Source organism: Hippoglossus stenolepis, chromosome 6 (genome assembly GCF_022539355.2).
Source record: "Hippoglossus stenolepis isolate QCI-W04-F060 chromosome 6, HSTE1.2, whole genome shotgun sequence".
Lineage (NCBI taxonomy): Eukaryota > Metazoa > Chordata > Actinopteri > Pleuronectiformes > Pleuronectidae > Hippoglossus > Hippoglossus stenolepis.
The window spans coordinates 20,386,345-20,412,932 of record NC_061488.1 but is presented as its reverse complement, the minus strand read 5'-3'; the positions used below and the strand labels follow the sequence as shown (position 1 = coordinate 20,412,932).

Sequence of the window (26,588 nt, the reverse complement as noted above, 5' to 3'; positions counted from 1 at the left end):
GTGCTGTGGGCCACAAATCTCCCAGAGAGTCATGTAATCACTGAGTCACTGGTACTGGTCAGCAACCTTATTGATCCCTGCAGATATATAGCGGTCATTCTTTACTATGGAGCAGCACAAATCCTACTGCATCTTTAAGTAGGATAATAAAAGAGTTTTTACATGACATCATGAGTGGACGAGTAATGTGTACACAAGGGTGCATTTGGGTTTATTTTTACTTTTCCTCACAGCCTTTTTCTTCAGAACAGATTCCTCGTTTGTCCTCATGGAGGAATTGTTTATTATTAAAAACATTTGATAAACGCTCAATTCAGATACGAGTGATACTCAGTTTCAGGTGTTTGTTCAAAGGGTTTATCTGTTACTTGGGTTCATCATCACATATCTATCTGGCAAGTTTGTCTGAACACAGCAGCAGAGGATCATAAAATCCCATCAGAGACCTGTCACTTGGACCAACGCTTATAAGTGAAATGAGAAGATGAATGAAGAAATTATGACTGATTTTGAAAAAGATTATACTACTACTACTACTAGTACTAAACATAATCAGAATCAGAATTTCTTAGGCTCAAAGGGATAGTTCAGCCCCCCCAAAAAAAATTCAGTCAATATCTACTCACCACTGTGCTGATGAAGGGGTGGGTGGAGTGTTTGAGTAGATACTGAGTTAATCTTCATTCTTGGCTGAATTATCCCTTTAAACAAGAAGTGCTTTCCAAAGAAATGAGAGTAAAATTTTAACTCAGAGGTCATTGTAGAGCATATACAAATCTGGAACATGCCAGCATATTATTATTGTTATCGTTATCTATTAAGTTCTGTCATCAAATAAGAACAACTGGGAAATAAGAAAGAATTTGTATGATCATTTCCCAGCTACTGAATCACACTTACAGCATGGTACTGTATGTTAAGTGATGTATATGTGTATGTAACTGACCCTGGTTCACAGCAATGAGAGTTGTGAAAGAGACTCTTACATATGGTGCCTTCAAGTGCTGTCGGACAGCAGACACTATGCGCGTATAGACGACGTATTCATTTACAACCTAGTTCTATAAAAATAGTGATAAAACAAATGACTGGTTCAATATTAATGACCAGATTTAATTTAGCTGTCGCTCCACTCCGGCGGCAGAACTGTTGTTTACAGGCTACATGTGTGTTAGTTGTGAGCTCAGCGGTAGATCGTGAAGGCAACGTTGGTGACGCAGGCAGAGGGCGGGGCTTCACGTCACAGAGGTTAGTATAGACAACAGGCAGCTGAGTGTGTGAGTGTGTGTGTGTGTCTGTATTGTGTTCCTGTGGCAGTGTTAGTGACACAAACACATCCAGTCTCCAACATGTCGGCGATCTGTGTCTCCCTGAGTCGAAATCTTCTGGTTGCCAGGAGCTGTGGCTTCATGGTGGTGAGTACAACATCATTCACAACAAACTCATACCTGATGGCAACTCTGAGAAATGTTGTGTTAACAACTGGTGTTCTAGTGTTAATGTATGGACCATCTATCTTATTGTAGGCTACACTGCACTGTATCATCATCTAAAAGAGTGTGTGACACTGTGAACGACCTGTGGTAACACACCCTGCTCCCACACCCCGTGTGTGTGTGTGTGTGTGTGTGTGTGAATGCCAGAGGACATACAGCAAACACACTGATCTGTGAAGTAATTTAATAGAAGTGTTCGTTTACATTCCACAATGAATACATCACAATGCTTGTTGAATAGCTAACCTCTCCATTGGATATGAGCTGAGCTGTGGTGCAGCTCCTCCCTCATGTTAAAGACTGATGAAGCAGATCTGGATCTTTTATTTAAGCAGTTAAGCCTCCTAAATATCTTTATACTTCTTTCATTTTTGCAGAAATATCGATCTTATTGTGTTAAAGTACGTCTTTCATTGTCCTGTAAAGTCAGTTAGGTAATCAGAGATATCACAGTGATGTAACACTGTCATGCCAGTTCATCCAACCTACCACTAGGGGGAGACTCAATACCGTCTTATGCAAACAGAGTACACAGTATTTATATACACTAGGACGCAGTGTATATAAATTGTCTATGATTCTACTCAATAACTGGCCATATAATAACGTGTAATAATACTTAGTAATGTCATCACAGTGAGCCTCCATTATTCTGTTTTATTTTCAGACGTTTTAAACATCATGATTTTTAATAATGATTGTATGTGTTTTTTTGTAAAGCTTTCAAAAGAAAGATTTTATTAATTGGGTATTCGGATCTCATGCTGTTCTTTTGTGTTTGTCACTTCATTTTGGGTTCTTTTAGAAATGAGCAATAGAAATTAAGTGTCATTGGTGTTTATATAATTTGAAGTAACACTACAAGTAAAATAGTCTAGTGTGACAGGATATGTGCTTAATTTTAGCCTTAAGATAAGATATGATATGATATGTAATGTACCTTTATTTATCCTCCATAGAGGAAGCAATTTACACAGAAGCACAAGGAAGTAGCAGGGAAAGGAGAAAAATTAAGTAGAGTGATAATAAGGAAATACACACAATATTATAAATAATTGCATATTTATAGTAATAAAAGCTACAATAAAATCTCATAACATATTTATACTATATAAAATAAAAATGGAAGTTCTTTTTACAAGACTGTTAATGATAAAGGTTGTGCAATTTGTCCAAATTCTTACATTATACAACATGTGCAGCCGTATAGAGTATATGGATATTTGTGTTTGACTGTAGGTGCTGTGTCGATGTGGAGTTAGTTTGTATGACTTGCAGCGTGGTAACATTGTGATGTTTTTTGTACATAACTCTTAATTGATACTTGGGTTTGAGTCTTATGTACGGCTTCTGTTCATTATCTGTGATCTAGATGGGGCGGTGCGTTCAGACAGCAGCTGCTCCGGCTACTGAACCCAGAATCAAGAAGTTCCAGATTTACCGCTGGGACCCCGACAGCGCCGGAGACAAACCCCGAATGCAGACTTATGAAATTGATCTAAACAGGTAAATCATGACCAGGTCTATTATTAGAACATTACTAAGCTGGATTTTAGTTTTTTAATGATAGTGTAGCACATGTCATAACTTATTGACGTCTTCCTCTTAATACAGATGTGGCCCAATGGTTCTGGATGCCCTCATTAAGATTAAGAATGAGATGGACCCCACGCTCACATTCAGACGCTCGTGCCGTGAGGGTAAGAAACTAAAATCACCTGCATTTAAAAAAGCAAATGAAACATGGAGACATGACCCTTTGTTTCAGATGTCAGTGACCCACTGACTGTGTGTTTCCTCAGGTATTTGCGGCTCATGTGCCATGAACATTAATGGAGGCAACACGCTGGCGTGTCTTAATAAGATCGACACAAACACAAGCAAACCAACCAAGATTTACCCACTTCCACACATGTATGTGGTCAAAGATCTGGTGCCTGTAAGTACTGCAAGAGGAGAAACAGAGTTATATTCAATGGGCATATTTGAAATTGCTCTAGCAGATTGTCATTAACATCAGAGCATAATGACGACTGACGTGTAAAAATGTCATGAATTTTAAAAGGAATATTTCATATTTAGAACATTGTATGTTTGAATGTCGGTCATGACTTTTTTTGTAAAATTTCCACCAGGATATGAGCAACTTTTATGCGCAATACAAATCCATTGAGCCCTACCTGAAAAAGAAGGATGAAGCTCAAGAAGGGAAGGAGCAGTATTTCCAGTCGGTGGAGGACAGACAAAAACTGGTGAATAAACCAGCTTTTCTACTGTGAGAAAGACAGAAGGTTACACGCCCCTCGGCAGCCATTGTGCAGGTTGTCATATCTTGGCCCTGGCAGATAACAGATGTGCTGACCTGTCTTTCATTCACTTGTCTGGTGTGTTACATTCACAAGGAAATGTAGCAGAACCACATTTGTTACGATAGCATTATGGCGTGTTGTCAAACACCACAGAGACTCAGAGTAAGCTGTGGTACTTTACCCAACAGGACGGCCTCTATGAATGCATCCTCTGTGCTTGCTGCAGCACCAGCTGTCCCAGCTACTGGTGGAACGGAGACAAATACCTGGGACCTGCCGTCCTGATGCAGGTGGGTTGAAGACAGTCTCAGAACATCTATCTTTTCAGACACTAACTCCGGAAAATGTGCAACAATTGACAATTCTCCGGACTTTGCATTTCACACACTCTTTTACATCCTGTTTGTTTTGTAAGGTCATTTGTTAGGTTTTTGGGGCTTTTTATTTCAGTTTTGCATCTTATCGTGTGTTGGAAACATCATCAACCACTCGCCCGAAGTGAATTCTTCCCATTTTCCTGCTGTATTCTTACAGGGGCTCACTCGGACATTCTCCGGACATTTTTCTAGGGAGCTGGCACAAAAATCTCCGGAGAATGGCCTGAGCAACCGACTCTGGATAATTTCAGTGCATGTCAGAAAGCAGCATAAGACACATTTAACTATGAGATTTGTGTCCCAATAATAGACTATTTAAATGTGTTTACAAGAATAAAATACCAGTTTAGAAAAACTAACACAGCTTTCATTAGTTTTACCAGTTCTGACCTAGAATTGTTATGTTCATATCAAATATTGGAAGGTAACATTGGCAATATTCCACAATTTACAGTCCAGGCAAACACAACTTTAGTAACGAGTTTAACATGATATTGTGTCATGAACTGAATATTAGATATGTGGTTAATTTAAATTGATAATATTTTCCCGATGGAGTAAACAACACACTGTTACTGTCCCACAGGCGTATCGTTGGATGATTGACTCCCGTGATGAATTCACTGAGGAACGTCTGTCTAAACTTCAGGACCCCTTCTCTCTCTACCGCTGCCACACCATCATGAACTGCACTAAGACTTGTCCCAAGGTATATATATACACACACATACAGTAATATAGAGTTAATAGAATTTCAGTTTGTCTGTTTGACACACTGTTTGACACACTGCTCCACAGGGACTCAACCCAGGAAAGGCCATTGCAGAGATCAAGAAAATGATGGCGACTTACAAAGAGAAGAAAGCAGCAGCATTGTGAAAACCATGCTCACTAAAGATCCACGAAGAATACCTCAATATAAGTTAACAAGAGAAGAGCAGAAAAGCACCTTTCATCATTTTAATGAGTGTGATTGTGAGGCAGAAGGAAACAGGAAAGTGTTAGTGTTAGAAAAAGGTGATGGAGTCTCAAGCTAAATATTTTGAGTGATGGAACATGGACCACATATCTGCTATTTGTGTGCATTGGGGGAAAAAAAGATCTGTTATTACTCACAAATATCTTATTCAGGCTGTAAATATTTGTATATGTGTTCATTAAAGATGTGCTGAGCTCATTATGGAAGTCCAACCTATGTTTTTGAATGAGGAAAGAACACAGTACACTTTGTCAATTGTCTTTGCAAATTACATTACAATAAACAAAATACTGAAGGATGTAATGAGACAGTTTCTATGTCCAAAAGGCCCCACTAATGTACCAATTCTTCTTTAAACCAACCCTCACCTATGGTCATGAGCTGTGATGGAATGGGATTGTGAATACATAGAGCAGAAATCAGTTTCCTCTATAAGGTGGCTGGGTTTACACTTAAAATAGATAGAGGAGTAAATAAATTAGGAGCTCTGCAGGTTGAGCTGATTTTCCTATTGGAGGTTTTCTGGGCACAGCCACCAGGTGAGAGGCCCTTGGAACGCCCTGGGGTCCCCGAGGGGAAAGATGTTGCTGGAGAGAGTTGTCTGGATTACCCTGCTTCAACCTGCCACCACTGCAAACTGACTCTGGGTAGAAAGGATTAAATGGATCCACATGAAAATGAACAGCTATCATAACAAGACACTAACGTATCTCAAAGATTATGAATGGGCTGTCTAATTACAACATCATACCACAAACCTTACTTTGTCATTGCAAGACAATTTGAATGTTGTCAGAGCAATAATGTTGTCACAATAAGAACAAGGTACGATCATATAGCCTTGAGAGAAGATGTAGTTGTGTGGTTACATACCAGGCTGCCTTCCCAGTGGGAATTATAGTTTTAACAGTGGAGAAAAAATACAGGCATTGCTAATAACATCAATAATTGCTAAGTTCAAGTGTGACATTAAGCCAGAGCAGCTAAATTTAATTTAGCTATCAATTACTTTATATGTGTGTCTTTTTAGTGTGACATGACAAAATGTCTTCTGTGAAAAGAGCCCTCTTCCCCCAGCCTGTGAATGCATAACATGTTTTGTAAGCAAGAAAAGCACAACAAAACAACAATGATGGCTGCATTCCATTCAGGTGAGCTGGTCCTAAGATAATGTTTCTAATCTTTTTCTTAAATATACTGAATCGGTAATAGAGCCTCCATTTGAGACATAATATCCGGCATACAACAAAAAAGTCTTCCCAACTTCCTACAGAAATTTCCAAGATGTAAACACAAAGGCAGGTTTGCTTGACTGGATTAAGTAGCAAAGAGACATCTGATCACCTCATCCTGAATTCCTGAGTATTAACATGCAATAGTAACATAAAAAATATGGTAGGTTCAAAAAACATATACATGGTAGTGTTGTGTTAAAAAATTACTGATATCCAGGTTAATGTCAAATAAGGACCCCTTGGCATGCAGATGGGGAAGACTGGGATTGCTATTGCTTTTCGTTTGATTATTCAGGAAAATTAATCGCATTATTGACGGCTTGAATATACTCGAAAACTCATCAAACTTCGCTGGTGCGTCAAGCCCAATGAAAATGTACGTATTCTGGAGTAATTCGAAATGGGCGTGGCAAAATGGCTCAACAGCGCCCCCTAAAACGCAGCAATTCCGTCTGGTTTAACCCATCTTCACGAAATTTGATTAATGCAACAGGAAGTTGGCCATTTTGGATTTTGTGGCCATTTTGGCCGTTTTACACGTTGTGTATTTTAACGAACTCCTCATAGAGCTTTTATCAGATCAACTTCAAATTCAGTGAGTGTCATCTTGACTCCTTGGAGATTAAAACTAACTCAAATTTTAGGTTTTCGTCGCACAGTGTGATCGTGGCGTGGCCTCAAATTTGGATGAATCACCATCAAAACACAAGGTCGTTGTATCTCGGACATACATGGTCCAATTGACTCCAAACTGGACATACATGACAAGAGTTCCAGCCTGATGACATCTACTCAGAAATCATGACTTAAAATCACAGTGCCCTGGTTTTTTGGACTTCTTCCACTTTAAAGTACACCTCCTCGTCCTTTGACTACAACCATCTCAAATGTTGTCAGAAGGGCCTCAAGACATTGACGATGAAGTCTTATGGAAACTGTGAGTTTTTGTCGAACAACGTTTTAGTGGCGTGGCTTCAACTTTCAACAAAGACATTCATATGGTTTTAAGGAAGAGGCATGGCAAAATAGCTGAATAGCGCCCCCTAAATAGCAGCCCTAGCGCCATGATTGACCGACATGTACAAAAATCGGTAGTGTCATTTCATTACGAACCAAAAACCCACTTGGATCGATATGCTAGACCGAACAGGAAGTCGGCCATTTTGAATTAAGTGGCCATTTTTGGGTCCTCCTAGAGCTTTCATCAGATCAACTTTAAGGAGATTAAAAGTTATTAAAAATGTGTGTCATGGAAGTGATATGTTTTATACTTTGATGCTAATTTGCTTTAATGTCACAGTGTCAGTGCTCACAGATTCCTTCGATGTCTTCGACTGTTGCAAAGGTAAAAGATTTATACGGTCCGAAGAGAGACAAGAGAGTGTTTTTAACCTGAACAGATCTATTAGTCTGTATGTAGTGATAGTGATAGCACCACCTACTGCCAAAAGGAGGTAAACCTCGTCTTACAACTTTAATTCGATTTACATTAAATTTTTCCCTAGTGGTCTACACTTGATGGCATGGACCGTACTGTGTGACTAGTGGGGGTGGTCCAGCGCCGCGTGACAGACGCAGGAAGTGACATGTTTATCCTTCCCGTGATGCACAAAACGCATGCAACACGGAGCTGTTTCGCCCGGTCCCTGTTCGCCCCCCCCGGCGGCCGCATCAGGTCCCGATATCGCAAGTGCTCGGGTCTGCATAGTGCTGCTCGCAGCCCTAGTTTTTTAAAATCTCACTTAATTTTACCTCCAGACAATTTTATGTTGTGTGTATATTCCTAAGGCTTTTACTTTTGCGTTTGTTTTGCTATTTGGCAAATTATACTTTTTCTTCATGTGTTCACTTCTTAATTTCTTGTGTATTTTCTGTACTTGGCTATATTGTAAATACGTTCTCTACCTACAGGCATTCTTTGAGGTAAAATAAATGGATACATTTCAGATCCAATTATGGATGTGAATTTTACCATCCAGAATAATTGGGTTCATGATAAAGTCAATGCTATAATTCGCAAACATACATTTTTTAATGATTACAGTCATATCTAACACTAAGATTCGATTTACACAACATATAATCCTTGGACACAGTTCAAAAAGCAGCTGAATGGATCAGTGACAAAATGTTGATCAGCCTGGTGGTGTCTCCACACGTGGGCGCGCTTGTGACTGTTTTGGTCTCCTTGGCTTTCCGTAGAGAGGAGTACTTCACAGATCGGGACAGATACATGTTTCTCAGAAGCTCAGTGTGAAGAAGAAGCTTCTCATTCACACAACAGGATAATGTGGAGGCTGCCGTCGTGACCACAAACATGGACAGACGTGGTAAGATCATTCAAATCTCTGCTCACGAGCCGTTTCATCCACAAAAACGCGAAATAACCTTTGAGCTACACAGATGTGTTTGCTAACATTTGGCTAAAAAAGGCTCTGAACAACCTGTCCTGTGTTCGAGTTGATAACAGTTCACAGAGGGAAATTAAAACTTCCACTTCCTCTTACTACTCTTCTTTATAACTCAGCAACCTCCAGTGTTAACATATATATAAAGGTTTGTTTAAGAGCTGAGGGTGAACTGATGCTTCAAACCCTTCACAACACATCAGGCTGTCCATACACAGTCATGTGATATATTCTCAATATAGAAGTATTGACAGGAGAGCAGATCTCAAATGTTTTACGTGAGTATATCTGTCTGAGAAGTGTCCAGGATCTATCAGTCTGCAGTCAGTACATGTATGTTGCAGCTGTCACTACTTGTTTAAGTGCTTCTCTTATTTATCTTTACTTTTGCTGCCATGACAAATGTAACACAGTCACACACACTAGGATTTAACAGAGCCACACACCAAACAGATGAGTGTGTAGGGGACATGTTTTTTGCATCCTCAGCTCAGATGACTAGCTCATGTCTTCGTATCTGTTCTAAGTCATTTCCCTTTTTTGACGACACAGAAAGTTTTATTTGGTTTAATAGTGTTATATTTAGGATGAAACTGAAACAGATTTTCTCCAGCTTGATCAGATCTGCTCATTGAACAGAGCAGGGCTCATAAAGTCTTATTTTGAAATGCATGATAATTGCTTGTGGATTTCAACAGGGGTATTGATTGATGCCTGGGACAAAGGGTAACTTAAAGCTCCATTATGCTGATGTCCGGACTCTGGGTCTATTTAGATGTGGTATGTGAATGAACTGGTTACTCGAAACCAGTTGAAATTTAAAATACATTAACAATACACTTGCTGCTGTGCATGGGGTGGATTACTGTCAAATACAAGTGGTTTCAAATAAGTCATTTAGATTTTTTTTAAATTTAAAACCAATTAAATAAAAAAACACAGAAAAATGACAAATAATAAATAGTGCAGGGGGAGGCAGAAAACCCAGTAGGCTTATTTTGCAGCCTATTTCTAAATTTTGTTGAAAAGAAAATAATATGACTACCTATGAGTGTCATCATATTAACAATAACGTGTTAAGCCAAATAATAATAACAAGAACAAAAAAGCAACAGTAGTATCAATACAAAAGCAAAAGATGTGTACATGTCATGTGGACCAGTGAGCAGATTCATGTGTGTTTTGGTGTGTTCCAAATAATCTGGCACAGCAAATGGCGAACGTATTAATCAACATTTTATAGGGATTACCAATAATATGCTGTAGAAAATTGCATTCGAGTGATGTTGGCATAATCTGAAAAGTAAAATAATTCACACGAACAACCCCTCAAATCGTAACAACCTGGAAAGTCAAAAGTAGTTTTTTTTTTTACCTCATATATGCAGAAAATGGCAGAAAAAAGTAAATGTTGGATATTGTTAGCTAATTGTGTTTAATTTAATTAATTAAACATGGTTTCTTAGAAAATTTTAACCAACATTTAATTTCTAATGATAGGATGGAACGGTTTATCGCTGTCCATGTTGTGAGAGTATTTATTCACTCTGATAACAAGTCATATAAAAAAAAATAAAAAAACTTGTTCTCAACTTGTTCTGAGAAATAAAATACAACACATCTTTTTATTTTGTAGCCTCCGTATCATTTCCACTAAAAGCACATGAACATCACCCAAATCTGAGGAACAACCTCCCAGTTCGGGGAATAGTAGAGTCAAAGGAGCATGTGAATGCAGCATTACTCAGCCTCCATAAACCTCCACTTGACTCAGTTCAATCATGTGCACAATAACAAAACAGATGAAACAGTTAATGTACTGTGTGGCTTCATGTCTATCTAGCACAACAAGTACCAGCAGGTTATGACGTAAATACAAAAATTAAGCATATGAACAGACATTGTGTCCTTTACAAAAAATAGAGCTTTTATATTACAATATTTATTGATGATAAGGAGTGTATTGAACTATACTAAGTGGCTACCTCTCCTGTCAGATTAAACAAACTGACATGGATCTTATACCATCACCATCCATCTCTGTTTTTATACACCCTGTACATTTTAGGACAGTAAATGCCTTTTCTTTCCACATTTCTTTGTTGACAAGCTGTGTACGTTGGTTTATTCATTGTCAGAGCTGGTTGTGTTACTTGTGTTACAAAAAAAGTGATAGTGCAGTGTTTTAAATATGCATTACACAGTTTGTATATACAGTATGTCTACAGCTGATTTACCTGTATCACAACTTGTACACACACTGAACTTTATGTCAGTGGTTATTATAAATCCATGTGTTTGTGAAATTGTAATGTTGTTGGGGAACAATCACATAATCACAAAGGAGTGTTTGAGACATTTAAACTACTTGATTATAAGCAATCTTGTTGTTTCTGATTTGTGTCTATATCTAATAATACTTTTTAATATTTGGATGTTAGACTGTAATCTTAAGAAAGTATGACTTTCCAAATATGCATTATCATAACGTTGCCTCATTTCCTAGATTGTATCCAATCCAGGCCCTTCCATCAGTTTAAAAGTCTTTAAGGTGACAACGCAGCTCACTGAAGTCAGTTTTCAGTTAGTGGTGGAGCACTATTTGGCAGGTACTCATCAGGCGTGTGTCAGGCATGAGACGCAGGGGGCGCTGTTCTCAGGTGAGAGACAGAAGTTGGAGGAGCAGTAGAAGAACCGCAGGTTGAGTCTCAGCCGCAGCGGCGGCTCCAGTGACTGTAGATACAAAGTTCTGCCCTGACATTTATCCTCCAGATAACTTCAACCTTTCTGGAATATATTTATTTTAAACCGGCGGTGTCGTGTTGATGTTGAGTTCAGGTTTTTCCTCCTGAGTGTTCGGACATGAACATGTACTTTCTTTGGAACCGGAAGTGCTACGAGCTTTACCACCGGACTTCACTTCATTTTATCTCCTGAGTTATCGACACAGTTAATGAGAAGCAAGAACAAGGCAAACGAACAACACTTTATGACATATATACTGTGTGTGTGTGTGTGTGTGTGTGTGTGTGTGTGTGTGTGTGTGTGTGTGTGTGTGTGTGTCTCTTTAAATCCACCAGTTACTCTGGACATTTCTGTATGAGCTCACTTGACCTGCATCACAAGCAGATAGATGAAGACACAGTTTTTTTTTTTACCTACTTTAGTCTTTATGGCTTTTATTTATATATTAAAAATAAACCAACCAGATAAAAACTAATAATATGCAATGAAAAGAATCACTTGTTCAAGGTTTAGAGATAAAGACATCAGCTCTGCATAACACTATTATCAATTTGATAAAAGTGAATTATACTAAAAACTCGAAATGCAAACCATCTGTACAGCAGTACATACTTTCATTGCATTTGTTTCTTTTACATGAAGTTTTTCAATGAAACTACTACTGTTTTAACCACACTGACCTAGAGCATCAATGTAGTGCTGTAAAGTTAAATGGTTGTCTGACAACACAGATGACAAAGAATGAGTTCACCTCCATTTTCCTTTATCATAAAGTTCATATATAAGACATGATCTGAAACAGCTTGCAGCTTTGATAAAACTAGAGCTTAGCCATCCGTTTCAATATTGACTCAGTAGGTGTGTTGTGCTTCCTGGTTTATGTAAGTGTTGTATCAGAGGGACGGTTGATGTTAACGACCCTTAAACTTGTTTTGTAGGTAGTGTGGTGGAGCCGCAGACCGGACTCCCCTCACCCAGTCCACGAGACCGCCTTCTCTCCCCTGACGACATGGTAAGTTGAGATGGGAGATTTGGCTCTTTGAAAGGAGTTGCATCCTATGGCTCCATTCCTTTCCAAGAGCCGCTCAAAAGAACGGCTCATCGTTCTTTTTGTAGGGGGCTGGTTTATGTGTGAAATAATCTCTTTCATGATGATGTGATAGGGTAAGATTTGGATGAGAATCATTTTTGTTAAAGGAGTCTATTGACTTTTTCTTTTTGTGGGTTTAACTGCATTTATAAAACTTGCACGTCAAATTTTGGTGTTAAGAGATGTTAGATATCCGATCAATCTTTTTGCATGTGTGGACTAGGTTCAACAGCACACAGTTACTTTCATTACTAGACCGAATGTCAATTATGTGCATTGTAAACATTACACAGGGTGATGCCATATCAGTGTAATTAATGAGAAGTCCTCCGTTCCCTTCTCAGCGACAGAAACCTTGGTTCTCACTGTTCACGTCAGAGGCAGTGGCGTGGCTTCAGGGCAGCAGAATGTTTGCACAGTTATAAAGGGAACGGCTGAAGTAATTCTAAGCTGTTAAACTGTTATTTATTGAAGACAAAAAATTTGTCAAAAGGCAAGACAAACGGAGAGATACAGAAAATGCAATTGAAGAATCACAGCTGACAGATGGAAATGAAAAAAAAAACCCAGTTATGGTGATGTGTTTGTCTGATGTGGTGTGAAAGCTTCCACTGACACCCATCACCTGCAGATCTATAGAGAAGTATACATAACCTTGTTCTATATAAAGACAAGAACCAGTGGTTTTAAACGTTAGGTGTCTTACTGTTAAAAGCAAACAAGCCACTGCTCAAATCTGGCTTGAGGCAGTAGTTTTTTTTTTATCATGTAACATGTGAGCTGATATGCTAACAGGTCTATGGAAATAACCTTTTCACTCTGAACTGAAACGCTGTTTGAATCTGAATGGACTGTCTGACTCCTTTTCCTTACCAGGACATCCAGGGGTATAAGTTTGTGCGCTGGCGGGTGTGGATGTGTCACCTGGCTGCCGTGCTGTCCTTGGGTGTCCTCTTAATAGTGATCCACTGGCGCCCACGGCTCGGCGTCCTCGCACGCTGCAGCTCCTGCCCTCTGGCTTTAGCTCATGTTCTGCTAATAAGAGTGAGAAAATATAATACTTCTGTTATTACCACAGATCCTACGTTTGTCTAGATTTGACTTGCACCTCACCTGCGAGTCACATTGTCCCACATTTTCCTGCATTAAGGCCCCTAATAGATGAAGCCTGGTCATAAATGATTAGACTGAGCAGTCCTATCTGTTATAAAACATGCTCTGAATTGTTAGTTTCTCAGTCCAGTCTGTGTAGTAATACTGTATATTTAAATGTTGTGGGTGAATGTCATCTTCATTTTAAGTACTGCTCCAACCTTGAAAGAAGAAGATGATGAGTTTTAGTTTCCAGTAATGCTGTTGCAGATTTCTTTCCACACTGGCAACATATAAATTACACAGAAAACACTGTGTACTTGTAGTTTTTGTATGAAGAAAAGAAATTGGGAAATTACCAGCTTCAATTTGAAAGGTTTGCGTTCAAAATATATTACATATCTCATATGTAGTGTTATTATATTTATTTGCCTACCATCTGTTTGATTCATACGTGTTCATGGAAATGAGGATTCAAATCTTCCTCCGAATATGAAGAATATATTTTATCTGTGACTTGGTTTTACACTTTGCTTTAAATCTCTCTCTTTCTAATGACGTCTAATCACCCAACATAGATGTTAGTACCAGAAGGAAAAAGGGACTGTGTCTGTAGCATGTTTTTTCTGCTTGCTATCTTGGTTGGTCAGTGCCTTGTTTCCAGCTCTCACAGACACATTTATATACTCTTCTCCCTCAGGACATTTTTGGTCAGCAGCATGTCGTGGATGTCCTTACAGAGGAGATGGAGGATGACAGGTTAGCTTCATGTTTCTATTCTCTGACAGCATCATCTTCAGCCTCTCATCACAATGCATTGACTGAATCTGAGTAACAGGTTTAACTGTTAATTACGTCATGTTTTTCCCATTTAGTTTGGAGTTGTTGGGAGAGCACGAGGTCACTGAGTGGAGAGATACAGCTCAGCTGTACCAGGAGAAGGTAAGGAACAAGCGTGTGTTTTTCAGAATAAAGTGGAGCGTGTTCTTCTCTCCCAGACTGATATTTCCCTCTATCATGTTACAGAAAACGCTGCTACGCTACTACCTGTTTGAAGGGCTGCGCTACGTCTGGCTGGACAGGAAGGGAGCTTTCTTTCGTGTTAGGTATTGAAACAGGAAAAGCAGAAACACAGAGAGAAAGGGAAACTGGATTCATGCTGCATATTTGGGTGGAAATTCTCAGATGCTTGACATTGACGATTTCAGTTAAATTCAACTCTAGAAAATAGTAAACATAGACAATTTTTGCTTCAGCCATTGTTGTTTTTCCACAACAATGTTGAGCATTTCCATCTTTGTCTGCAGTGTCCTCAATGAGGACTGGACCTGCAAGGACCTGTATGACTTCCAAAAGGGCCTGAGCCACCTGGAGCAGAGCTTCAGGTAGGTAGAGCTGCACAAATGGAGAAATGAGCAGGTTGTTTAATCTCATTGGAAACTGCTGACTAGTGACACAACATGAATTCTTTCAGGAGACTCATTTATGGGTCCAACCTTATTGATGTGCCTGTGAAACCTTATATAAAATTGCTGTTTGAGGAGGTGAGATGGAAATCCCTTCTTTTTCAGATGGTTTGAAAAAGTATTTTATTCAAAATATAAATATTGTCTCTTGCTCTCTATCTGCTTCTTTAGGTCCTCAACCCTTTCTATGTGTTCCAATTCTTCAGTATCACCCTGTGGATGATTGACGATTATTATTACTACGCCATGTGTATTTTATTGTTATCCATTCTCTCTATCAGCATCTCTCTTTATGAGACGCGTAAGGTGAGTCTCTAGTGGAATACTTAATATGATTATTATTTATATGTTTTTAATGCTAATATGAAGTATATGAATGTTATGCTACCTTACCCCACAGCAAAGCATCACTCTTCACAACATGGCCCAGTTAGTCACAAATGTTACGATACGCAGAAACTCCGGAGGTGAGTGTAAATTTTGCATGTCAAATTCTTGTTTCAAAAAATGATGCGTGTGGATATGGCTGTTTATTTAGGGTCATTGTGTTATCGTCCATAAAGTTACTTGGCATGCAGACAGTCAGACCTCAGTTTCAGCTGCAGTGCGAACCTGCAAGAGGTATCAATGTAGTTTTCTCTCTTGTGCGAGAACTTGTCTTTCACTCTCTAGTCTGTGTACCTGTCCCTCCGAATCTATTGCACATGAGGGTGACCTTTGTATGTGCGCACATACACCCTTGCTACTACCAAAGATTTAAGGAATTCTGTTGGAAACGCTGGCTTCATATAATAATAATAATAATAATAATAATAATAATAACGATAATTTGCTTTGATTTGTTAACTGACACTGTTCCAGGTGTTGTTTTAGATGTTAGACAGTAATAGCTGGTATGTAGTTGCACCTTGAACCACTAATGTTTTAGTTCCCCCTTTCCTCAGTACTGAAAGTTTGAAGTAGAATTTCAGGTGTTCTATCAGAATTATCTCTGAGATTCAGTTGTCAGTTTCTATATGAGATATGTTTTAACATGCTGCTTTACAGTTCAACAGCACGACAAACTTTATCCTCCAAAACAAACATACAGTCATATCAACACATCCATATTTGTTCTAGCTCTCTTTTTAACATGAGCTGAGCCAGGGGATGAATCAGGTTTCTGCCCAGTCATTCTGTATTAAATCCAGAACTCTCTAAAAGGACATTAATTCTAAGTTGTATGTTTCTCAGTGGAGGAGTGTGTGAGCTCAGTGGAGCTGGTCCCCGGGGACTGTTTAATCATCCCTCAGGAAGGTTTGCTGCTTCCATGTGATGCTGCCCTGCTGGCTGGGGAGTGTCTGGTGAACGAGAGCATGCTCACAGGTGATCATCAACCCTCAACGCCAGCACCAGGCACAATATAACTGGAGCCACTATGTTTTATAACTTCAGATATAAGATCATTTTCTCCTCTTTGTGTTCATTTTCTCCTCTAACCACTAGGCCCCTGACACTCTTTCAGAAATCACACAGTAACTAAACAAATATAAATTCTGTTATTGAGGAGAAAATCGCTTTATAAAATAGTTTCACCTGACTTTTTTTTTTTTACTTTGCTTGAGTGTTGCAGTTTTCGTTCTGTGCTTGGGATTTATTTAGAAATGTCTTGTTCTTTTCTGCAACAAAAGTAAAAGCATACAGTAACTGTTGCAAAATCAACTGGTCATGTTACTGGTGTATGAACCTGTCATCTGTCTCTGTGTCAAGGTGAAAGTGTCCCGGTGCTAAAAACCCCACTGCCGGCTGGTGAGGGAAGGTACAGCTCAGAGACTGAGCGCAGACACACACTCTTCTGTGGTACCCAGCTCATTCAGGCCAAAGGTGGCAGGGCGGGAAGTGGAGGTGCTATTGCTGTGGTGACGAGCACTGGTGAGTAGTGAAACTGATGACCTGAGGCAGTAACGTTTTAGTGAGATATCAGTTACTGGTTAAACCGTATATAATTTAGTGGCCATTATTTTTTAGGTTAAATGAACTTTGGTGAGTGTTTGGCCACTAGTAACGCTATGGAGCAATGTTTTTATTAGTGGGGCATTATTTTGTCGTCTCTTACACACACATGAAGTCAGACATGCTCGCGGATCATGCTTTATACATGCCTGCTGCTGCTTTCTTGTTCTACTTATCAACAGGTGGCAGTAATATGCCAAAAAAAGGCAGGAAACAAGGAGATATTGATTAAAGAAGCATTAATGAGAACAATTGTTGTTTCAAAATGTTTAAAGAAATCAGCTTTGCAAATGAATTATGAGGAAGGAACTATAATCAAAATGGTTGTCAGAACTCTATATTACACACTTTAAGCTCTGGAGGCGCAAATCAGACCTGGTATTAACAGCTGTCCTCTGAGATCAGATTACAAAAAAGTAGTTAGTTCACACTTGGCAATAAATTGTGACCACTTCTCACTTTCCCCCTTTCTGTATGCAAACAATCACACATGTCATTTGGGTTCACGCAGACCAAATGTTGTTTTCACCCAGTCTGAGTTTACTGGTGTGTCAGCTGACAATGTTTAGGTGTGTGTGTCAGCATGAGTGAGAGAGTGAGAAATACACAGCATGCAGTTCTGCTAAGAATTAGAATAAATTATCAATCCTTATGTGGGGATCAGTGTTGATATTGTGGCAACAAACAATATAACGATGGACTCTGAGAAGCGTAAAACTGTTTTAATTGATTGTGAGCCTGTACTGGGTCAGAGGTCACCAGCTGGGTAGGCTGTTCCTCATATTTGCCCAGGACACATTTGCATTCATACAGTGAAAAGAATGTGGCCACATGTGTCCCAGGACATCTGAGAATATCTGAGACCTGTACTTAGCGCTGACCACTTGTGATCGGATTACTCAGGACAGATGTCAATACCAGGTCTGCTGACCTCTCGATGATTAGACTCAAGTTTCTCAATTGGTTCTGACAGAAGAGACTATCAATCTTAGTTTCAACTTTCAGAAAAGCTGTTGAATCCTTCCCATGGGAGACTTCATTTAATATAGTATCACTTCCTCTCCACTCAAATTTCCCTCATGTTTCTTTACAGTAGTCTCAGGCAGTTTCACATCTTCTGTGGCCACGGCCCCAGCCTCCTTGTTTGGTAGGACCTCTTCTAGAGGTAACATTTGTCTGTCTTCTCTCTCATCCTCAGGGTTTTTCACAGCCAAAGGAAACCTGGTCAGCTCCATTTTGTATCCTCAGCCAATCAACTTCCGCTTCTACCAAGATGCTATTAAATTCCTGCTCATTTTGGGCTTTTTGGGTAAGAACTTTAATAGCAACTTGATTAATTTTGTTTCAAGAATGAAGGAAAGAGTTAAAGGTAACTGTAATAACATGTGCAATTAAAAGAACAAGCAACTCTGCAGCTGAATTTCCCAGTTTATTTATTTCAAGCCTTTGACCAAACGTTTATTGAACATTAATAAAAAAAAATCAACATTGTTCTCCTCTGTTTCAGCTTTTATTGGCACCATTTACAACTTCGTGGTCCTCTTCAGAGCCAATGTAAGTGTAAGCTACAATGGACTGTAAACAGTTTTCTTGTCTGTCTTTATTTGACAGTAAATTGTGATAATTTTTTTACTGGACGAGAACAACAAATAATGTGATGTCACTGACTTGTGATCTGTGTTTAGGTGTCTTGGGGGTATTTAGTGATCAGGTGCCTGGATATCGTGACCATTGCAGTGCCTCCTGCTCTGCCTGCGGCCATCACCGCTGGCACCATCTACGCCCAGCAAAGACTGAAGAAACAGGGCATCTTCTGCATTAGTCCACCTCGCATTAATGTCTGTGGCAAGGTCTCCATCTTTTGCTTTGACAAGGTGAGGATGAATCCATCAACTGAAGTTTACTGTGTATGTTGAGAACAGTCATGGCATCAGTGTGATTTTTTTTTTATCAGACAGGAACTCTCACGGAGGAGGGCCTGGATGTGTGGGGAGTGATGGAGGGGGGACCATCCGGTTTCTCAGAGCTGGTCCCAGAACCCAGATTCCTGGCCCCAGGGCCCATGCTCTCAGGCCTGGCCTGCTGTCATACTGTGACGCTGATGCAAGGTCAGCCCATTGGAGACCCTCTGGAGCTCAAGATGGTTGAGTCCACTGGTTGGGTATGATAGGGCAAAGCTCATATTATTTACTGGATATCATTTGAAGGCTTTAGATAACAGTTTGCATACAATAACTGTCTTTGCTAGTAATACTCCAGTAATGAACTATACATTTTGGTTACAATTACAAAATAAAAGTTTCATTTAGTGAAACGAATTCATCATTTAATGAAAGAAGCAAATGTTAGGGTCTAAAGATGAGGAGCAGTTCAAGAATGTTGCCTAAATGTATAACTGGAAAACCATTAAGTGACCATGAAGACATTGAATCTAACCAGACATTTAAAGAAACACTATGTAAACTCTTACTGAGCAACATGCCCTCTGCAGCCACACATTGTGATTGATTCTGTCAGGCTCCGTGTCTGATAATGTAGTTTTCACATAGAGAAAAAACTCAATCTGTGTCCTGGAGCTCTAACTGTGTATAGTCCCACTGGACTACTTCTTGCTGGAGATTGTACCTGATTGCTAAAGTTACATAAACATGCAAGAACAAGCGTTTAGGGTGAGGAGCTGGTTTTTAAGCAGCACCATTCACCCTATTTTAAGTCGATGTACCATTAAACTAATATTGAAGCTGCTATTTTAAGGTAAAAAAAACAATGCATAGTGTTTCTTTAATGCCAGCTTTTGCGCAATTGTTCATTTTGGATAGTCGGTGCTACAAACACATTTTGTCAGTACTACAACAGAATTGAGGTTTGACAATTAACAAAAATTGAAATCTCACAAAAAAATGTAAAAACACAATTTCCTTTTTCCGTTTAAACATAATAAAGCTTTTAAAGTTTCCCTCTTGTTCACACCTCTGGGACATAATAAAAAACACGTCATGATTTTGCACTCTTCAAACGGTTCATTTTCTTATTGTGAAATCTCTTCTCACAGCCAATTTCCATTATAACATTATTAAACATCAGTATTTTTGTATAATTTCCAGACCCACCAGGAGCCTGAGGGAGATGGGAAGGTGCTGGATGCAGAGTTTGGAGGCTACAAAGTTTTGGCTGTTATGAGACCTCCGACTCAACAGCTCCAAGCTCAAGGAACAGTGAGTGTCCCCAGCAACAGTCCCCTATAAACTCAACAATTGGGAGTTATGTGTTACTCAAGTGAACAAACACATATCTCAATAACTGTTCATTTTTTCAGCTTCACACTTGTATTGTTAATAGTCCAAGGAAATATTTAAAACTAAAAGTTTTCAGTTATGCAAAGTTTTTTCTCTTCTCTTTCCTTTTTATTGTTCATTTTTCAGTCCACCAGCGAGGCGGTGGCTCTTGTTCAGAGATTTCCCTTCTCCTCGGCCCAGCAGAGGATGAGTGTGGTCACTGTGGTCGGTGGGGGTCACTCAGCCCTCGCTTTCATTAAAGGATCCCCTGAGATGGTGGCGAGCCTCTGTCGAGCAGAAACAGGTCACACTTTATAATAATAATAACTAAATAAGCTTTAAGTGAGATCCTTACTAAATGTTTTACTTCTCATGTTTAAGTGAACTAGTCCTTTTAAAGCTTAAATATATATAGAAGACTAGTACAACATTTTAATCATTTATCATCAATAGCAAACAAGCTTTCTCTAAATGTAGAGTATAGCAATATATTTTCTTTGTGTCTTTATTTTTATGTGACATTTATATGCAATAAGATTCTTTCTGTTTATAGTGCCGGCACAGTTCTCCAGTAAACTACGCAGCTTCTCCAGTGAAGGCCTCAGGGTTCTTGCACTTGGCTATAAACCCTTAGATAACAACACTGACCCGAGGACCATTAAACGGTGAGAACCCAGTCTGTATCTCTGGCTTCTTCATAGACATTTTAATTTGCTTTCTTTAAGCAATAAAAGATGAGCTGTGTGTTGATGCTCTTGTGTCTCTCCACAGAGAGGAGGTAGAGAAGGACATGCAGTTCTTGGGTTTGCTAATGATGAAGAACTTGGTGAAGCCAGATAGTGCCGATGTTATCAACATCCTGAGACAGGCACAACTTCGCAGCGTCATGGTCACTGGTGAGAGAAATTCTGTTACTCAGAGTATACTCATTTTTAAGATATGAAGTTATTACTATACATATTTACTATTGTTTCCTCAATTACATATGATTTCTTTTGTATTGATCATTATGTTTTGTCCACACAGGTGACAATATTTTAACAGCAGTAAATGTAGCAAAAAGCTGCCGGATGGTGGGATCTGACGACAGGGTGATATTCGTCAATGCCACCCCCCAAACTGCCCAGTCCATGCCCACCCTAAGGTTCACCCTGGAAGACGATGTGACAACTGCTGCACAAATCTCAGTAGAGATCAACACTTGGGTTAGTCCTGCTCAGACACAACACTGTGATGCACTGGTCCTCACGCTGTTTAAGACAGTTGTCAGCATCTGGGAAGAATCACTGTTCATGGGACTTTCTTGAGACTTTCTGTCCCTGACTGTAGCCATAACTATGCTTCTCTGTGATGAATGTTAGAGTGGATGACCTTCATCATGTCAGACTGAGTAGGAATCAAGGTCTTTTCCTCAGTGGCCAAACTCTGGAAATCAGTTTTTACTAATCCGCTTTTTCATATTTGATAATTAAGGAGTTGTCTCATTAGCACATAAAACCACAATCATAACTTGTGTTTTTATACTGTCAGGATGAATTTTAGTTGCTGTTACTGATATTCTTCCCTCTCCTCTCAGGGCCTGTACCAAGGGGGGTCTGGTTATCACTTGGCAATTAATGGCAAGTCCTTTGCTGCGCTTTGTGACCACTTCCCGGAGTATTTGCCAAAGGTAATGTAAGATGTGTAATCCTAGCAGAAATATTCTGAGAATGGGCCGTGCTAAGCATTGGCCAAGCTGTGACCTGAAGAATGATTAAATTACATTATAGTTTGGTCAAAACAAAGACATTACTCTACTTTGTCTTGATGTGCCGGCTTTTCAGGTTTTGATGCGAACCACAGTATTTGCACGCATGACTCCTGACCAGAAAACCCAGCTGGTGAAGGAGCTGCAGAATCTAGAGTGAGTTCAAACATCATGAACAGTTTACTCCAATCAAGTCATAGACAACCCCTAAGAGTAATTAAAGCTAGCAGGATGCAGATGATCACAAGTTATTGCAGTAATTATTAATGATTTTTTTTTATAAAAAAAGAAAATGTAAAAACATGTTTTTACTCTGTCATGTTTATTAGGTGTTGATTGATGAGCAAAAAAATGCAATTGTATTTATTTAAAACTGAATTTACAACACAGCATGTACACATTTCTGTTGTCTGAATACTAAAGCCACTGTAGAAAAACAATCATACTCCATTATGTCCGTGACATGCCACTGTGGCAAACACTAATTCGCTATTACCTGACTTTAAATAAGACACCAGCTCTTACTGAATTTATAATGCTCCTCTTCTGTTACTGCAGCTACCGGGTGGGCATGTGTGGGGACGGGGCCAATGACTGTGGAGCCCTGAGAGCTGCTGATGTGGGGGTTTCCTTGTCTGAAGCCGAAGCCTCGATTGCTTCACCTTTCACTTCCAGAAACGAAAACATCAGCTGTGTGCCGCTGCTCATCAGGTGAGGAAGTGTTGCTGATGACTTCTTTGAAAACCAACATAACTCGTGATGTTTGTGGTACAGTATCTTTAGTGTAAGAAATAACAACACATTTTGGCTTCTTGTCTCTGCAGAGAGGGCCGGTGTTCTCTGGTCACCTCCTTCGGTCTCTTCAGATACATGGCCCTGTACAGCCTCATTCAGTTCTGCTCCGTCCTCATCCTTCACACAGTGAGTAGCAGCAATCCTCACTGTGGAAGCAGCCATGTTTCTCTGCTCAGGTCCTGGTGGGTCCGCCAAAACTTGGATCAGCAGATTACTGATCTGACACAAAACACTGAAAAAACATCGCACTACAAGAAAAATTCTGTTTTGGCCTGCGAAAAAACAACAACACACATAACAAATACAGCCCCACTAGACAGTTTAGTGTGTTGGATCACTGCCCAGTTTGATACTCGGGAGGAATGGAACTACCAAAGGTGATGACTTGTTCGAGCAAGTTGTTTTGGCTGACAGATTTTTGATGAATACGCCACCTACTGGTCTGGCATGCTTGCCGGAGCGTTTGTAGTAATTTTTGTGTTCTTGTCTCGACATAAATATTTCGTAAATCAAAGGTTGTGTGGGCAGAGAAAACTTTTTTGAAAACTGAGGGGAAAATACCTGTTCAGACAAATATCAGCAGCAGTGTAGACAAGGCCACATTTTTCCATCAGACCTTGTCATAATATCAGTGATTTCAGCTGTAACTGTGCGCGTTCCCGCGACAGGCATGCAGTTCTCAGTAGGCAGGGTTAGCGGACCTTGTAACATGTAACTTCTTACTGTGTTTGTCCAGATGAACACATCTGTGGCTGACCTGCAGTTCCTGTACTTTGACATTGCTCTGGTGACCACTCTGGCCATCGTGATGGGAAAAGGGGGCCCCAGCAACCAGCTGCATCCCTGCAGACCCCCAGCCAACCTTATGGCCCTGCCCGTCCTCGGCAGCCTCTTCATCCACAGCTGCATGATCATCCTGGGCCAGCTGGCTGCACTCTTCATCACCACCACACAGGACTGGTCAGTTGAAAAAAGTTGTTTTTATTTCCCATCAGAACATTCAAACAAAACATTTTTCCTTATCAACCGTCTCAGATTTAGGAAAAAATGAGAATCCTGTTCACAAATTATGTTTATACAAATCTGTACACAAATCTGTTGTATCATTTTAGGTATATCCCACTCAACTCAACAGTGTTCGGAATAGACAATCTACCCAACATGGAGGACACCAGTGTGTTTGCTTTGTCTGGTTTCCAGTACATCATCATGGCTGTGGTGGTCACAAAGGGCTACCCCCACAAAAAACCTCTCTACTACAATGGTGAGTCATCAGTAATGAGCAAACAGGAGGGTTTTGGGGGGTTGGAAGGGTGTGTGTTCAGAGCAGTGCCAAAAAATTGGATAATCAAATATAATGTGACTATAATGAAAAACGAATAGATTTTTTTTTCCATCTCATATTCCCAGTGATCTTCCTCTGTCTGCTCATCACCCTCTTCTCCGTGATGACTTGGCTGGTGTTGCACCCTGGGCCTTGGGTTGGCCACCTACTGTCACTGTACGACATCTCTGATATGAACTACAAAATGCTTATCGTCGCTGTGGCTGCTCTCAACTTCCTCGTCTGTTTTGTTGTGGAGGTGAGTGTGGTCGTGAAACTTTTGACGATTGTTGTCTTCAACACCATGTCTCCCACTGTAGTCTGCTTCCCCCAGTTAGAACTTCCTCAGAGTTCATCATTCCAGATTCACATTTATAGATACCATTATAAGGTTAAGGTGCTTCTTGCTTTTTCCATGAGTGATCTTCTATCCTCCTGAACATTAGGATCTATGACACTTTTTGTTGTAATTGTTACTTGATACACACTAAGGTTCATGTTTGTTCAGTGTTTAGAGATAGGTAACATACCTGGCAACAAAACACTTTTAATTTTTAAACTTAAATAATTAACTGGAGAATTTCCTGAACCTCTTTAAGCGGAAAGGGGGGCTCACAACATGCCCTCCTCTTTTTCTAATAAAATTGTGTCTTGGCCGGATTCAGTGTTTCAGGCCTGGTCGTGTCTTTTCTGTGTAAGGAATTTCTACCTTTTTAAAAAAGTGTATTTATGTGATGGAGCCCAGTTTGTGTTGGGGTAACATCACTTGCATACAAATGTTCCTATGGTCACATTGTTTCATATAGAAACCCCCCACCCACGCCATGTTCCACTGGTTTGTCTTGTGAGTGTATAAGCTATTTCCTTGTACCGTCATACTCCTTTTCTTGTGTCATGGAAAATCTGTTATATAATTTATATATAAAAGGAAATGATTAGATTAGTTTTCCCCGCGCAAACGTCTGAGTTTTCCAGCACCACCTAAAAGAGCAGAGCCTTTTTATGAAAATCTGTTTATGGCTAAACTATAAAATATCAAGCCTCAATTACATTTCTTAGTCATTAAGGTTACATAGCGACATCTTAGGAAACATTTCCTAATATTTGTTTGAATATTTATTGGTATCAAACATGTTTTACTCCTGTTTTACATTGGTATCGGCTCCATAAGTCCAGGCTCTGACAAGTTAAAATATCTGTAGTAAAAAAAAAGGTTCATTGTTTATTTGCACCAGTAACAAATAAACTCTTGATGGATTGTCTCTATGGTACCGAAGCCCTTAACTGTACATTTACTGTTTTATCTTCATCCAGGTGCTGATTGACTTGGGTCTCCTGAACTGTCTTCGGTTGCTGCGTGGGTGGCGTCCGTCCAAGAAACATTACAAACGTCTGCACATCCTCCTGTCTAACTCGCCATCATGGCCGCCCCTCAATCAGACACTGTTTCCCACAGATGACACACTCATCTGCTTGTCCTAGCATCCGCTTCCCCTCTGATGGACACTTGACAGTCAATAAATTTGTACATTACATTTCATTTACCTGATGCTTGTATCCAAAGCGACTTACAATAAGTGCATTCAACCATGAGGGTACAAACCCAGAACAACAAAATACAAATTTCTTCAAGGTATAGTCGGAAGAGACTTTAGTCTCCAGCAGAAGATCTGTAGACTTTCTGCTGTCCTGATGTCAATGGGGAGCTCGTTCCGCCATTAAGGAGCCAGGACAGCAAACAGCTGTGATTTTGTTGAGTGGCTAGCTCGCAGTGAGGGAGCAGCAAGCCGATTGGCAGATGAAGAGCGGAGTGGACGGGCTGGGGTGTAAGGTTTGACCATGTCCTGGATGTAGACTGGACCCGAAACACTAGTACTTGTGTACCGTTCACAGCACGGTACACAAGTACTAGTGTTTTGAAATGGATGCAGGCAGCCACTGGTAACCAGTGAAGGGAGCGGAGGAGCATGAGTGAATTTAAGTAGGTTAAAGACCAGTCGAGCTGCTGCATTCTGGATGAGCTGCAGAGGTCGGATGGCACTAGCAGGCAGACCAGCCAGGAGGGAGTTGCAGGTGTGAGATGACCAGAGCCTGGACCAGAACCTATGCCGCCTCCTGAGTGAGAAGGGGACGTATTCTCCTGATGTATCTACAGGAGCGCGTTGTTGCAGTAATGTTGGCAGTAAGAGAGAGTTGACTGTCGGTCAGCAGAGTCGATCAACGGTGCAGAGGTCTGAGCTGCAACCACAATTTGACCA

The 26,588-nt window shown here is 40.0% G+C and overlaps 2 protein-coding genes across 2 annotated transcripts; both read left to right on the top strand.

Moving 5' to 3' along the window:
- Window positions 1–1,224: 1,224 nt before the first annotated feature.
- On the top strand, window positions 1,225–5,360 carry LOC118111651 (succinate dehydrogenase [ubiquinone] iron-sulfur subunit, mitochondrial). Its single transcript, XM_035160434.2, has 8 exons — window positions 1,225–1,415; window positions 2,869–3,002; window positions 3,111–3,196; window positions 3,299–3,435; window positions 3,632–3,748; window positions 3,994–4,095; window positions 4,769–4,891; window positions 4,981–5,360. Exons 1-8 carry the CDS (start codon window positions 1,350–1,352, stop codon window positions 5,059–5,061), a joined length of 846 nt encoding a protein of 281 aa, XP_035016325.1. The 5' UTR covers window positions 1,225–1,349; the 3' UTR covers window positions 5,062–5,360.
- A 2,683-nt stretch (window positions 5,361–8,043) lies between these two features.
- Window positions 8,044–25,865, top strand: atp13a2 (ATPase cation transporting 13A2). The gene is made up of 30 exons (XM_035160160.2): window positions 8,044–8,071; window positions 8,599–8,726; window positions 12,488–12,561; window positions 13,516–13,683; window positions 14,432–14,490; window positions 14,607–14,673; window positions 14,758–14,837; window positions 15,039–15,116; window positions 15,206–15,275; window positions 15,369–15,503; window positions 15,598–15,664; window positions 16,431–16,562; window positions 16,947–17,108; window positions 18,388–18,498; window positions 18,697–18,743; window positions 18,875–19,063; window positions 19,144–19,350; window positions 20,294–20,404; window positions 20,612–20,768; window positions 21,018–21,129; window positions 21,236–21,360; window positions 21,491–21,669; window positions 22,041–22,133; window positions 22,288–22,367; window positions 22,770–22,922; window positions 23,036–23,132; window positions 23,743–23,966; window positions 24,119–24,270; window positions 24,417–24,589; window positions 25,645–25,865. Exons 2-30 carry the CDS (start codon window positions 8,714–8,716, stop codon window positions 25,810–25,812), a joined length of 3,483 nt encoding a protein of 1,160 aa, XP_035016051.1. The 5' UTR covers window positions 8,044–8,071; window positions 8,599–8,713; the 3' UTR covers window positions 25,813–25,865.
- The last annotated feature ends 723 nt before the right edge of the window (window positions 25,866–26,588 follow it).